A 15630-nucleotide genomic window follows, 5' to 3' on the forward strand; every position below is an offset into this window, starting at 1 on the left:
CAAATCCAGATGTTTCATCCAAAACTTAAAAATTAAAGAGTACAGTTCTCTCATGTTGTAAGGCACCTAAGCAAAACAGTAGTTCCTTTTATAAGGCTGGTGTGATTGTTGATCCCATTTCATAGTAAATTGTATTTTTTTAAATGCTACTTTACCTGTAATGTGGGCCACTTATATGACTTGGATTTGTGGCATAATAACAAGGGCATGTTGTACTTTTAAACTCAATAAAGTGCATATGTCTCACATTGGTTTTTTAATTTTGGAATATGTAACCTAACTTGTATCATTATTATAATGATTTTATACCAGAAATGGTAAGTGAAAAAACTATTTTAATATGCCTCACATTGGTTTTTTAAATTTTGGAATATGTAACCTAACTTGTATCATTATTATAATCATTTTATACCTGAAATGGTAAGTGAAAAAACTATTTTAATTGGAAATAACATGTTGTCACCATATCATCTGAAACTTAATTGTATGCTTTTTAAAAATTCAGAATTGTAACAGAAATTACCAACACTTCAACAGTGCTCATCCACCACAATAAAAATTTGCTATTCATTTTTTACTGGGGAAGATTTATCATGCATCATTGCTCAAAAGAAGCTTCTAACACATGTCCAAATATACTTTGCTTCGTTGGTTTCATCAATCAACTTCATTTCACATTAACCTTTGGCATATGTAGCCAGTTGAAACAGTGCCTTGAACAAGTACCCTCTTGCAGATGAAAGATTTAGTCCCCATAGTAAATTCTGTCAATTGATTAATGAGAGAGATCATTATATGTGTAGGGTATATAAGATAATGACTTTCATGATATCTGCATGCCATAATTTGAAGAAAAACTTGTGTGTGAGTTGTTTAAATGTGAGAAGGAAAAATCTGACATGTCATTGCCTATGGATACTTTGATAATTATTTCCACTTATCTTGCTATATAAATAGAATGATTGGATTAGATTCTACATCTGCTGGTTATAAACTAGAAGAGACTGCTCTGGTGGCCTAGTGGTTAGAGCATCCACCTCGGATGCGGGAGGTCATGGGTTTGATCCCCGGCCGAGTCATACCAAAGACTTATATAAAATGGTACTAACAGCTGCCTTGCTTGGTGCTCAGCATTAAGAGGTTAGTGTTTGGACTGGTCGGCCTTGTGTCAGGATAATGTGACTGAGTGGGACATCATGCTACATGTCTGCGGCATAATGCCCCAGTGCTAGACATCACCAAACTGCAACACTGCAGACATCGCAGTGATATGAATGAAAAATTGTTAAAGCTACATTAAAATCACTCACACACACATAAACTAGAAGAACTTATGTGATGGTCTGTTGTTGTTACTCTCCTAAACTACTTGTAGGATTGCCATGAAACTTTACACACATAATCATCCCAAAACGTATTTGGTCCTAATTGAAAATGGTGCTGCCTAGACATCCAAAACGGCCAACACATCAGCCAGCTTGAAAATCTTGTTATTGCTATTACTCCTGATTGGATGTCCATATCAACATAGGGTTTTCACTAAATGACCTTATGATGTCCAGACGGCATTAAATAAAAAATGCCGTATCTGATATCCATTATGGTCACCACAGTGGCCATCTTCAAAATTTTATCACTACTCCTTCTAGATGGAAAGTTATACTGACATGGAGTTTTCACCAAAAGACTTCTTATGGTATCTAGTTTGTACTAAATGTAAATTATGTCAGTCAGAAAGCCACTATGTCTCACCATGGCAGCTATCTTGAAACTATTGTTTGTGCTGCTCCTTCTAGGTGGAACATTAGGTCAGTATGTTGGCACTGACAGAAAATGGTGCTAATCTGACCTATAATTTGACTACCATGGAAGCCGTCATAACAATCTTCTTGTCACAACTCTTAAACAGAAAGTCATATTTACAACTTTTTTGTGTTTTAACCAGAAAGCTTCTTATGGTATTTAGTTAGTCTTGAATGAAAATGATGCTGATCTGACATCTGCAAATCTTATTACCACTATTCCTTCAGAACGCATGGTCATATTGGCAGGGAATTTTCACCGAAAGAATTTCAGTGATGTCTAGCTTACCTAAAATAAAAATGGTGTCCATCTTACATGCAAGGTTGCTGCCACAGCAGCTTATTTGAAAATGTTATTGTTCAAGAATACCATAGATGGACTCAACACTCAGAAGTTAGAAAGAAGAAATGCCTTATCTTGAATTCTTGGAAATTCTTTTCATTCACTAGAGCATTAGTCCCATCAAGTGACTCTTGTTTTGGCTGTCCATTTGGAGCAGTAGGTACTAGTTCTGCTGGCTACATATTCCATGGATTGATGTTTTGACTGTGTCCATTTAGAGGAGTAGGTACTAGTTCTGCTGGCTACATATTCCATGGATTGATGTTTTGACTGTGTCCATTTAGAGCAGTAGGTACTAGTTCTGCTGGCTACATGTTCCATGGATTGATGTTTTGACTGTGTCCATTTAAAGCAGTAGGTACTAGTTCTGCTGGCTACATGTTCCATGGATTGATGTTTTGACTGTGTCCATTTAGAGCAGTAGGTACTAGTTCTGCTGGCTACATGTTCCATGGATTGATGTTTTGACTGTGTCCATTTAGAGCAGTAGGTACTAGTTCTGCTGGCTACATGTTCCATGGATTGATGTTTTGACTGTGTCCATTTAGAGCAGTAGGTACTAGTTCTGCTGGCTACATGTTCCATGGATTGATGTTTTGACTGTGTCCATTTAGAGCAGTAGGTACTAGTTCTGCTGGCTACATGTTCCATGGATTGATGTTTTGACTGTGTCCATTTAGAGCAGTAGGTACTAGTTCTGCTGGCTACATATTCCACGGATTGATGTGGAACAAAGTGGATCATTAACTGTTAGAGAAGATGTCCTGGGTTTTTTTTAGGTCAAAATTGGTGATTAATGCTATTGGTAACAATCCACAGTAATCATCAGAAGGATTAACACACTATGACAGGAGTAACTATTCCAGATGAGATAGTACTCATTATTGGTGGTTCAGAGAAATCTTTGAAGTCTTAGTATTAATACTGGTCTGGCCTTTTGTGTTTTATAATTGTTGAAAAAACAAATTTAGTTCAGGTCAGAATTAGAACAGGTAGTATCTTGAAATATTGCCTTGAATGTAAATTTAATTGGGGTTGTACTGAATTTGTTGTTATAGGGGTGAATTTTCAGCTAACAAGGATAAAATGATGACTCTTAATTATCCTTCTAAAATTCTGGAAATTAAGAACCTGCTAATTCATTGGAACAAGACGCTTCAGATTTCATTTAGAAAGATAACAGTGATAAAAAGTCCGGCAATCTCCAAAATTAAATGTGTTTACCAACTATGCAGGTTCTCAATGAATATATTACACTTTTTTTTTACAAGTTTGTATGAAATGGTTGAAAGGACAACATAAAGATTTTCATTCACTGGCTGATTTTTAATGGCACTTTCAACACATTATTGTATATATCATGCAGTGGAAATGGGAGCTAACTGCCATTTCCAAGGCACACTGAGGCAGCCACATTGGACTGTCCATTGTAGGTGTTGAATCTACAACTTTTGGATTATGAGTCAGATATTTTACCAGCTGAGCTGCTGCAACAAAATCCAAAACAAATATTCCACTGGAAGATTCTTATGAGGAGGAGATTAATATGATCAGTATGTTTAATGTTGTGAATACTTGTAAACTTACATGCCATACAACAAAGTTGTCTGATGAGTTTAAATAGAAAGGTTTAGTTCAGCTTTCAGTATCCATTATTGTAAAGTTCTTTTTAATTTGAAACTTTTAGTTTTCTTCACTCTTTAAAAACGAAGCTCAGTCTGTTTCGAATTGAGGTTTTTGGAACATTGTTATAACTGGTTATATCGTTAAATATGGGCACAGTTAAACGTTTATATATATCCACCATTAGATGGAGTGTATCAAGCTATGATGTCTATCTGTCTGTCTATTCCTTATTAAGTGTCTGCACAATAACTTAAGTTCTCTACTATCTACCATTATCAGTCTTTGTAAATAGCCTGCATTTGGGTTAAGGTGATGAAAGGTCCAAGATCATGGTCACTTTGGTAGAGATAAAAAAAATATGAATTATTTTCACACTGTGGTAGAGATAAAAAAAACATGAATTATTTCCACACAATAATATTAGTTCCACATATCCAATGTGGACCAAATTTTGGGTATGGCTTGCACTGAGATTAAAAAAGATGGTTATCAGTATTGGGGTCAAGAGTCAAGGTCACTGTGACTAAATGAAGAAAAATGGTTTCTGTACAATAACTTGAATTAAAGTTTGTGGATAGCTTAAACTGGTTGAAGCTGTTGATTTTGGGATTAAAAAGGTTAGTGGTAAAGGTTACTGTAGACAGAAGTGAAAAATGTTATCTGCACAGAAAGTTAACTTCTTGACTATGTACCTTCACCAATATTTGTGATTGGCTTACACTTTGATTTAGAAAGAGAGATATTATTGGTGTTGGGGTCAGAGGTCAAGGTTATTGTAACTGAAAAAGAAATGTATTTTTTGCATAATAATTTTAGTTCAAGACCACAAAACTTCTCTGCAGAGGGCTTGTGTTTAAGATTAGGAAGAGGGCTATAGATTTTGAGTGTCAAGAGGTTATGGGTCAAGGCCACTGTGACTAAAAGAAAAATGGAGGGTTTACAGAACAACTTTTGTTCTAAAATAAATTCCTTAACCAAATATTGTGCTTTGTGGCTTTGTGGCTTTGTACACTTCGGGCACAAAAGAAACCCAGCTAATTTTGTCAAAGCTCTAAAGGATTGTTGCCTTTAATTTAAACAAGGAACTAATTAGTGCTCATAAAAGCAAAAAAAAAGAGGAAAGTTTGACAACAGATGGTTATTATACAGAATTTTAATGGAGTCCAAGACAATATAAATATGATACTGTATCTTTTGTAACTTCAGACTGTCATGTATAAGTGGCTGAGTTTTGTAAACTTTTACAAAATTGGTAATTGTGTGAAAAAACAAGCATGTGACTATCAGGGATGCAATAATTGCTGTCAGATCCAATTTAATTAGTTATTTCCACATATCAGCTTGAGAGGATTGTTTTAGTACAATATTTCTGTTAATTCCTTTCTCCTTTAAGTACTTTCTTTGATCATATTAATGTTAAGAATGTAAGCCCTATTACCTCCCAAATCCAGTCTTCCCAAAAGACATACATTCGTCTTTCATGTCAATACATATGTAGGCAATGGACAATAATTCTTGCCCATTACTTTCCCTTGCTGTTGCCATGTGACTCTAGTTTCAGGTTTTCACTGTGAATTGATAATACATTTATCACATCACCTTCTGAAATCCGTTGTAAGTGTGCACTAAATATCATCAATCCATTGACAATATTTATATTTTCTGAATTAATTCTGCAGGTGGCATATTGTACATTTGTAAAACTTATTTTCAACCATATTTATGTGACTTTTCTCACTTTGACTTTGTTTCTGCGATCTCTTACTTCTGCATGCAAGATTGTTACAGACATGATGTAGTTCATGCTTTGTAGAAACTGCATTTTTACTTTTCACCACATGTGTAATGGTGGTTTCTGGCATTTATTGATGCAGACAAATCATAAAGTATTTTATTTACATTATCATTTCAGAATATACATGAAGACAAAATGTGTTAAATGCAATAATTTTTAGGCCCATGAAGACAAAATGCGTTAAATGCAGAAGTTTAAGGCCCATGAGGGCTCATGGCCAATATTACATCAGTACAAAGTGTTCATCATCAGAAACTTGCAGCATGTGCACCACTTGGTTGGAAGACACATGGTACAGTACTGTAAAAAAACACCCACTAAAAACAAAGATGTGGGAAATCATAGACAGAAAATACTTATGGTATGAGCATTCAGCTTAATATGGAGTCACAAGCCAGCAAGTGGCAACACAATTCATTTGGGCCAATTTTACACAATTTTTCCATCTTCACCCCATCTCTCTGAATGAGTTTGCTATTAGTCTTGGCCAGACAGATGATATTTTCATGTTCCCATCCATCCATCCTCATGGAAATTCCTTCTGTTTGTAAACTGAGGAAGTTTTTATCAGTTTTGTGCTCTTCCTTTTAGCTTGAACATAAGGCCTTGGACTTCACAAAACTAATCAACAGTGTCATCTCCATGTTCCATATGACCTCATCTACTTTGATGGGGGCATACTTGGAAAACACCCTCCAGAAACATAAGGCATGTTTGATTCTTGTCAAGGGAAAGAATGGTCTCCTATTGCTTTTAAATCATCTCAGTTTTCTGATTAATTGAGAAAAGTCCAGTCTTTGTCCATCCAAGCGGTTCATCCATCTGGGTATGGAATTTCTTTTTTTTTTTTAAATCAATTTTGTATTTCTTCCTCACTTGTGTTGATCCAAATCACTGAGCTCATCCGGTCCATTTTCAACAAGAAATGGATTAAAACCAGGGAGTATCTGCAACTCCTGAGATAGTTCAGTGCAGCAGTAGAGCTAATCCCATTGTGCCTTTGTAGATTGCCTTGCTGTCTCAGTGGCATCCTATCTCAGTGCCACTCAATTAGAAGATCAGTGTAATGAGTATTGTGCCAGGGTCAGTGGCACAGCCAAAACTGGCTCATGACATGAATGCATAGGAAACAACCCCAATTGGATGTGACTGTGTGTACAGATTCAAGTTCCTATGGTTTGAGGAGCACATCTGTTGCTGGGATTCCACACAGTCAGCAGCCAATGAGACACAAGTCTCAACATCAGTCTCATGGAGATGAAAGCTATCATCAGATCATTTCATTTTTGGAGAGACTGTCTTCATTGCAAGGTTGTGCTCATAATGTCTAACATCTAGGTGGTATTGACACACCTCCTCAAACAGGTTGGCACCAAATCACCCCAGCTCCACTTCCTAGTTTGCTAGTCCCATCATTGGTGCACACATCACATCTTTCACATCCAGATCTACCATATTCCTGGTAGACTGACCGTCTTGACCAATTCTCTGTCCAGGAAGGGCCAGATTCTCCAAACAGAATTGTTCATCCATCCATTAGCCTTTCATCAGGTTTGCCTGCTGTGGGCACATCCAATGATCAATCTTTTTGCAACCAGGTAGAATCACAAACTACCCACCTTGCTCTTGTATCATCTCTCAAGTACTGTATCCCAAAGCTGGGGCTGTAGACACCCTTATTATCTTTTTGAAGTGCTTGTGGGCTTTTGCCTACCCCCTCTCCCCCCCACAGTCTTGGGACCAAATGTTATAGAGAAATTGAGATGCCAGAAGTGCAAAATAAATCTGTCCATCTCTAGTACAAAAGGTCCTGGATCAATGATCTCCTTGATATAGTGATAGATCTGCTCTGGAAGATAGGCAAGCCAAATCTTTTCAGACAGCCTCGTGCCCAAATGTTCCAGCCTTGTCTGGACCAACTTCTCCTTCACACATGATTCTTCTCAGAAGAGCCCTGCAGCATAAATAATGTAACCCTTTAGTCATGGAAAGAATCACATGAGCAAGAAATCCCACCACTTTAAAGGTTCATAGGGAGAGTGTCATGTTTTCAGGGACTGTGCAAAGGCAGTAACATCATCCCTTTAAGCCAACTTTTTTCTCTGTCTGTTAAAAGAGAAAAAGTTGGCTCCAATTACTTTTAATGGCTACAACTCCATGACATATGATGCTTTCCATCATCATGGCAGAAAATCTTGGTTGGGCAAATGTTGACTGGCATAGGCCTAAATCACTCCAACTGTTTCACAAGTGGAATCGTTCCTGGACCTTATGATGCAGACCATATGACACAATTCCATTCTGTTGTAAAGAATTAGAAGGTTTCACTTATTTCTTCTTCTCATACATAAACCACATCACATCCACTTGTGCTGCTTACAATTCAGCAGAGTGGATTAGTCTTTATACAAGGAATCCCCCCCCATTCTTCCCTCAAAGCTTACCCAAGGTATAGGTAGAATACTCAACATTCCAACCTCCTATTACCTCTTTTCCTAAAGTTAATTTGATTTAGGGAATATATTCAAAGGAGAAAGCAGATTTGTCTCTATTTGAATATCTACCTGATCACATTACTTAGTACCCTCCCATCCTATCTGCAATGTGAACATCATGTTTTCACAATGTTTTGCTAAGCTTAAAACTAGTACCAACAGGCCATAGCAAGGAGAGGAAAAGAGTTATTGCCCTATGTATATATAATATAGACTGGAAAGACCAGTTTTCATCTTTTGAGATGTCTGGATTTGGGAGGAAGAAGGTTTATATTACTAACATTAATGTGATCAGTAAGTATTCTAGGAGAAACATAATTACTGAAAAATCCACATAAATGATCTTTTTCCATGAAATGTGGCATCACTAGGAAAAAGCCAAAGTTGATAAGAATTGCTTAATGTATCACACAATACACATAAGGTTGATTTACTCATAATGCTGATACAGTTTTATTTAAACTTTAATATAACATAACCTTTGATTAGCAGCTGTTATTAATATGTGTAAAATACCTTATTCTCACCTAATAGGCAAGGGCTTTAACAGTTATTAATATGTGTAAAATACCATATTCTCACCTAATAGGCAAGGGCTTTAACTGTTATTAATATGTGTAAAATACCTTATTCTTACCTAATAGGCAAGGGCTTTAACTGTTATTAATATGTGTAAAATACCTTATTCTTACCTAATAGGCAAGGGCTTTAACTGTTATTAATATGTGTAAAATACCATATTCTCACCTAATAGGCAAGGGCTTTAACTGTTATTAATATGTGTAAAATACCTTATTCTTACCTAATAGGCAAGGGCTTTAACTGTTATTAATATGTGTAAAATACCTTATTCTTACCTAATAGGCAAGGGCTTTAACTGTTATTAATATGTGTAAAATACCTTATTCTCACCTAATAGGCAAGGGCTTTAACAGTTATTAATATGTGTAAAATACCATATTCTCACCTAATAGGCAAGGGCTTTAACTGTTATTAATATGTGTAAAATACCTTATTCTTACCTAATAGGCAAGGGCTTTAACTGTTATTAATATGTGTAAAATACCTTATTCTCACCTAATAGGCAAGGGCTTTAACTGTTATTAATATGTGTAAAATACCTTATTCTTACCTAATAGGCAAGGGCTTTAACTGTTATTAATATGTGTAAAATACCATATTCTCACCTAATAGGCAAGGGCTTTAACTGTTATTAATATGTGTAAAATACCTTATTCTCACCTAATAGGCAAGGGCTTTAACTGTTATTAATATGTGTAAAATACCTTATTCTTACCTAATAGGCAAGGGCTTTAACTGTTATTAATATGTATAAAATACCTTATTCTCACCTAATAGGCAAGGGCTTTAACTGTTATTAATATGTGTAAAATACCTTATTCTCACCTAATAGGCAAGGGCTTTAACTGTTATTAATATGTGTAAAATACCTTATTCTTACCTAATAGGCAAGGGCTTTAACTGTTATTAATATGTATAAAATACCTTTATCTCACTTAAAAGGAAAGGGCTTTAACTGTTATTAATATGTGTAAAATACCTTATTCTTACCTAATAGGCAAGGGCTTTAACTGTTATTAATATGTGTAAAATACCTTATTCTCACCTAATAGGCAAGGGCTTTAACTGTTATTAATATGTATAAAATACCTTTATCTCACTTGAAAGGGCTTTAACTGTTATTAATATGTGTAAAATACTTTATTCTTACCTAATAGGCAAGGGCTTTAACTGTTATTAATATGTATAAAATACCTTTATCTCACTTAAAAGGAAAGGGCTTTAACTGTTATTAATATGTGTAAAATACCTTATTCTTACCTAATAGGCAAGGGCTTTAACTGTTATTAATATGTGTAAAATACCTTATTCTTACCTAATAGGCAAGGGCTTTAACTGTTATTAATATCTGTAAAATACCTTATTCTCACCTAATAGGCAAGGGCTTTAACTGTTATTAATATGTGTAAAATACCTTATTCTCACCTAATAGGCAAGGGCTTTAACTGTTATTAATATGTGTAAAATACCTTATTCTTACCTAATAGGCAAGGGCTTTAACTGTTATTAATATGTATAAAATACCTTTATCTCACTTATAAGGAAAAGGCTTTAACTGTTATTAATATGTATAAAATACCTTTGTCTCACTTTAAAGGAAAGGGCTTTAACTTTTATCAATATCAATAAAATACCTTAATGTCACTTATTAGCAAGAGCTTCAGACTCTTAATAATATGTATACAATACCTTTATCTCACTTATTAACATGTATAAAATACATTAATCTCACTGAATCAGCAAGGGCTTTAAACTTTTGCCTCAATGCTGTTACTTTTGCCTATGCAGAACAAGGGTGTTGGGAGTATTGGTCAGGGTGGTGCCAGCCAGTGGACCATAGATGGGGAGGAAGCAGAAGAGATGGAGACTGAGGCCAAATCCAAGATGACTGGAACAAAGTCCAAGCACAAAAAGCCAGCTGCTGCCACTGGTCAGTACCATATGGCTAAGTTGGCACTAGAATTTCCGAAGTTATTGTCATATTTTTCCCTCAGAAGAAAAGAGTTCTTGATATTTATGGGCCTCAGGGTTCTAATTTCACAAACAAGAATTGTTTACCTCAGTTAAATTCACAAATTAAACTTTCTCTGACACAAATGAGGAATTTAGATTAAATCTCTATGCTAGAGGTAACAGATAAAAGAAACACACATTAGCTTCAAGGTGGTAAATTAAAAAAGATCAAATATCATTGTGAAAGAATTGTTCACGTACATATTCAAAATGCTCTTAGCAGATGCACTATGCAGTTGCAGTTCTGATAGACCCAAGGGAAGAAAGAAATTTTCATTCAGTCAATGAAAAACTTATGCAATGGTGAACAAAAACAGCAATTTTCATTCACTTTTTTTAATATTTAGATGGCATTGCACATGCCAATCTAAATCACGATGCCAGTTCTTTTAACACTTCTAAAGTTTTACTGTCAGGTTAGCTGGTTTCAACCACATGACAAGTAAGGATGTTTCACCCTCATTCTGAATTCCTATGGAGGCCCCTTATAATCAACTATTAGGTACACAAATCAGAAAAGAGCTACACTATGAAATCTCAGTCTGCATCTTGTTCACATGTAACATTTATCATCACCAAAATTCTAAAAGTGATTGTTTTTTATTGTGGAAAGTTTCCATTTACTCATGATGGCAGTTCTTTTCACACGTCTGAAAGTTTAATCTCAGGTTCCCATTTTGAAATCCTAAAGATGTATTAGGTACATGTACCATAAAAAGGGCTACTCCATGAAATTTCCATTCTTTGTCTTGTTCTCATGTAACATTTATTGTCACCAAATTTCTAAAAGTGTTTTTTTTAAATTTATAATTCCCTACTTTTAATTATTTATTTTTCCTGCCTACTAAATATTTGATTCATTGCTAAATTATTAATGTCAGCAGTTTTTTTACTTGAGAAACCAAGTCCCTGGTATCATCACTATTACCCTGGAAATGAGTTGCACAAATTTCCTGTAGTGACTAGTAAAAAAATATGTATTTCCCATTTAAATTTTAGTTCCTTTTGTCATGAATTTAACTGTGAAAATATATTACATCTTAATTGCCACCAATAAGAATATATAATTCAGGGATCTGAAAATTATTTAATGTATGAACAAAAGCATCCTGCCCTGAGTTTGAAACATCACATTAACATGTTTATACAAATATTCTCAGGAATAAAGAATTTTTTTATTCTGTATGTTACTAGGATATAAAAGAAAAACAATGTGCAGCTCTTAATTTTGTTCTTACCAGTCAATTCGTGAAGCTCAGTATTAGTTTTGAATACCTTTTGTATGCGTTTGTTCAAATAAAACATTGTGTGCAAAAATAAAAGATTATGCAAAAATGAAATGATTATATCACCTACCATTTCAGTAAAATAATTTTTCTTATAGATGGCGATCTGGGTGATGATAGTGAAGAGGAGGAAACCATAGTTCTAGGACAAGATATGAAAATCATAAGTCACCAGTAAGTTCCTTGCAATCTCTTCTGGATGATTTTCAGCATAAGTGACCCTCACACTCTGCTGTAAAATATGTGCTTTGCTTGCCAATTTTCAGCATAAGTTTCCTTTAAATTGGGTTCTGAAACTTGTACTTTGTTTTTCAGTATAAGTGTCCCTTACTTTTTCTAAAACATGTATTTTGATTTCTTCTTTAAACACCTTATGCAGTCATCATACCTTAGAAGAATTATTGCTACTTTGCAAATCCAGCCCTTCCAGATGACACTTTTAACTAAAAAAGAGCTTAGTTATCTGCACACCTAGGTGGTGTTTGGGCAGAGTAACCTCCCCCTTGGAATAGGGATTGGCAGCAAAACCCATGAATATCTCAGTTACTACTTCCGCTCATGCTGAGAAGTACGGTGTCACCATGAGAGACCTAGCAAAAGCCATAATCAACTCAGAATCAAGTTGAAGGAGTTCCCAATTCATAAAGAAATTATACTCCATCTATAGTTGCAACAATTCATTCTTTCTATATTGACAAAGTTCTGCCTTTACAATTTTACAGCACTTTGTCATCTTTACTCATTTAATTATACCTAGGTACATACACTGGTAGCATGTGCAACTTCACAGTAAGTTCAGGTTGTACTTTTTAATTTATGTTAATGTGCAAGTCACTGAGACCTATAGAAAACTCTTACTATATGTATGATTCCTCAAAGACTGGCTGCATACAGGAGAGTTTTCTCTTGTAATACAGTTAGTGTCCGGTTGCCATGTTTCATTGCATTTACCTGTACAGGTCATTCTTGAACCTCTCACAGGTAGTATATGATGAACTGTTTTGGTTTTTCCCTGGACACTTAATAGCTTCATTAAATTTGATTGCTATTTTCCAGGTAACGCTATAAGATATAGCTCTGTACTGACTTTATGTTCAATAATAAGAGACAGATGCAGAGCTACAACAAGTTTATAAGTTCTGCTTTATTTGTCTTACAGATTAGATCATGGCAAAGTGCAGAAATGCATGACTAAGGACAAAGACACCATAAGCCTACATGCTGACATGTTCTCAGTGCAGAAATATTTGGCAGAAAGGGGAGATAAATCAGCAATGGGCTCTCTAGTTATAAAACGCTAGAAATCTACATGAGCAGAGACAGTCCTGGCACCTGTGTCACTACCACAGGACTTCTTATTGCTGGTGATACCTTTCGGCCTTGTCTTCCCAGCATTCCACACTACAACTCTGGATGATAAACAGCAAGGGAACAAGCAAAACAAAGTATCTTCTCGCTCCACCGATACATGGAACAGTCGTGTGGATCCAGTATCCAAAGATCCATCCCAACATTATGACTCAGACAACATCCATCCTATGAATATTGCTTTCTTCACTTGTTGATTTCACTATGATGTGAGACTGCTCCGATGGCCTAGCGGTAAGAACTTCTACCTCGGATGCTGGAGGTTGCGAGTTATAACCCTGGACAGGGATGCTTTAAGAAACTTACATAAGGAACCAAGGGACATGACTCAAATACAAGTCTCTGACAAGTTGTCCTATCTTAGTTCCTCATGTTGAAAACAGAGAAATGTTGATTGCTTATGCCAAAAGTTTCTCTCCATGACTGCCTCCATCTCTCAAAAAGTGACATTGTCTCCATACTGCCCTTCCCACTGATCCCAGAAGGATGAAGTTTCCATTCTCTGCTGCCAAATAGGACAAGATTTGCCACAACAATCTTTGGACACAAGTGGTTTCAAAGAATCTGCTTCACTTTCAAAACACCTCCTTCTGTGTCCAGAGTCCCATCAGCTACAAAACATTCCAACAAACCCATTCAAAGCCACCACCTTGCTTTTACTGTCTTTTTGTTAAACCTCTGGAGTGTGGTCTCCCCAGGACCAGCATCTGCATATCAATGTCCTCAAGATGAAGGCCATTTGGGAAGCCATTCGCTGTTGGCAGGAATTTTTAACTGGCAAGTTCTCATTGTATCCAACTACTCTACAGTGGTGACTTATCTCAAACAACAAGTTGGAACCAAGTCCCCAGTCCTTTGTGTACTAGTTTGCGACTTTCTAAAATGGGTTGTCAACAACAAACCCACCTCCAAGTTTGTCATATTCTTGGACGTCTAAGGTAGTAGATTCTTTGTATTTTTACAGTTAGCTTATTCAAATGGAATGGTCTCTCCATTGCTCAGTATTCACTCAGTTACGCACCCAGTTGGATCAACCAATTGTGCACCTGATTGTGGCAAGGTGGAATAACAAGCTCTTAACTTTTGTGTCACCATTCCCAGATCCCAAAGCTTGGGCAATCGATACATTATCCATAGATTGGAACAGTCTGGATACATACTACCTACTCTCCAACACCTGATTCCAAAGGTGATACAAAAAGCAAGAGAATTGGAGTATCACAACACTCAGATTGGAGAAGTCAGAGCTCAGTCATCAATCTCACAATGGAAATTCCAAGGAAAATAGAGAATTTCCCTTATCTACTAAAACAACCACAATGGCAGTTGTTTCACCCCAGCCCAGAGCTACTGAACCAGCACATCTGGATTAAACAGGCCTTAAGAAATAAACAGTTCTCACAACCAGCTGTGGAGAGAATCACACATGCAAGAAGGCCCTCCACTCAGAAGGCATACAAAGCCAAATAAAAAATAGTACACAGTGGTGTATACATTAACACATTATGCCTCTACAGGCATCTGTACATGAAATAGTTAACTTCCTTCTCTGGTTCTTGAGTGAGAAAAAGTTAGCACCAAACACAATCAGAGGTTACCATTTGACACCTTTCATCATCATGGATAAAAGGATATCAGACAAAACAAAGACTTATCCAAGCTCCTCTCCAAAATGTTGGAGCCTATCATGAGTACTAACCTGGTTAAACAATACACCTTACAAGATATGCTTCCTTATGACATTAGCAATAGCAGACAGAATCAGCGAAATACATGCCCTATGGACACTTCCACTCAAGGACACCTGCAGGATCCATTACGATCTTTGAAGTGTTATCTTAATAAGACTGAGCCATTGTGTCATGTGTCAAGGGAGATAACACTAATTGTGTTTCCTTTCAAACAGGGACAGGACAATATAACAGCATAGACCCTTTTCTTCCTGGATTAAGTAGGTTATTTGCTGTGCATATCAGGAAATAACTCCCAACTCAACTGAATTTGTTATGCATTTCAATCCATGAGGTTAGACCAGCGGCAAATCACCTTTTCAAGTCATTTTGACAGCTTCATAAGATGTAGCTTCACAACTCACACTGGATTTGTAGGAGGGAAAATTTTATCTTTTCAAAGCCACTCACTGGTAACTGGAGATTTCTACAGTCAGGTTGCCTAGAAGCAGTCTTTCATAACTTAGGGGACTGAAGATGGTATCTCCGGACAAGGCGATGTACCTCCCTCCACTTTTCACCATTTCTCTTAAGGTATTATGATTGGGTAACATATTTGAAGAAGAAACTATTTTTTTCTAGTAAAATAT

At 36.1% G+C, this 15630-nt stretch overlaps 1 protein-coding gene across 1 annotated transcript in view; it reads left to right on the top strand.

Moving 5' to 3' along the window:
* LOC149796879 (exosome complex component RRP45-like) overlaps positions 1 to 15630 on the top strand; it is a 48353-nt gene that overhangs the window by 28207 nt on the left and 4516 nt on the right. Inside the window, exons 11-12 of the mRNA XM_089961530.1 lie at positions 10432 to 10573; positions 12041 to 12116. Of these exons, the coding sequence (XP_089817656.1) occupies positions 10432 to 10573; positions 12041 to 12116 (218 nt within the window). The remainder of the gene's footprint in view (positions 1 to 10431; positions 10574 to 12040; positions 12117 to 15630) is intronic.

The sequence above is a fragment of the Sinohyriopsis cumingii genome, chromosome 6 (assembly GCF_028554795.1).
Source record: "Sinohyriopsis cumingii isolate HCF-2022 chromosome 6, ASM2855479v2, whole genome shotgun sequence".
Classification (NCBI taxonomy): Eukaryota; Metazoa; Mollusca; class Bivalvia; order Unionida; family Unionidae; genus Sinohyriopsis; species Sinohyriopsis cumingii.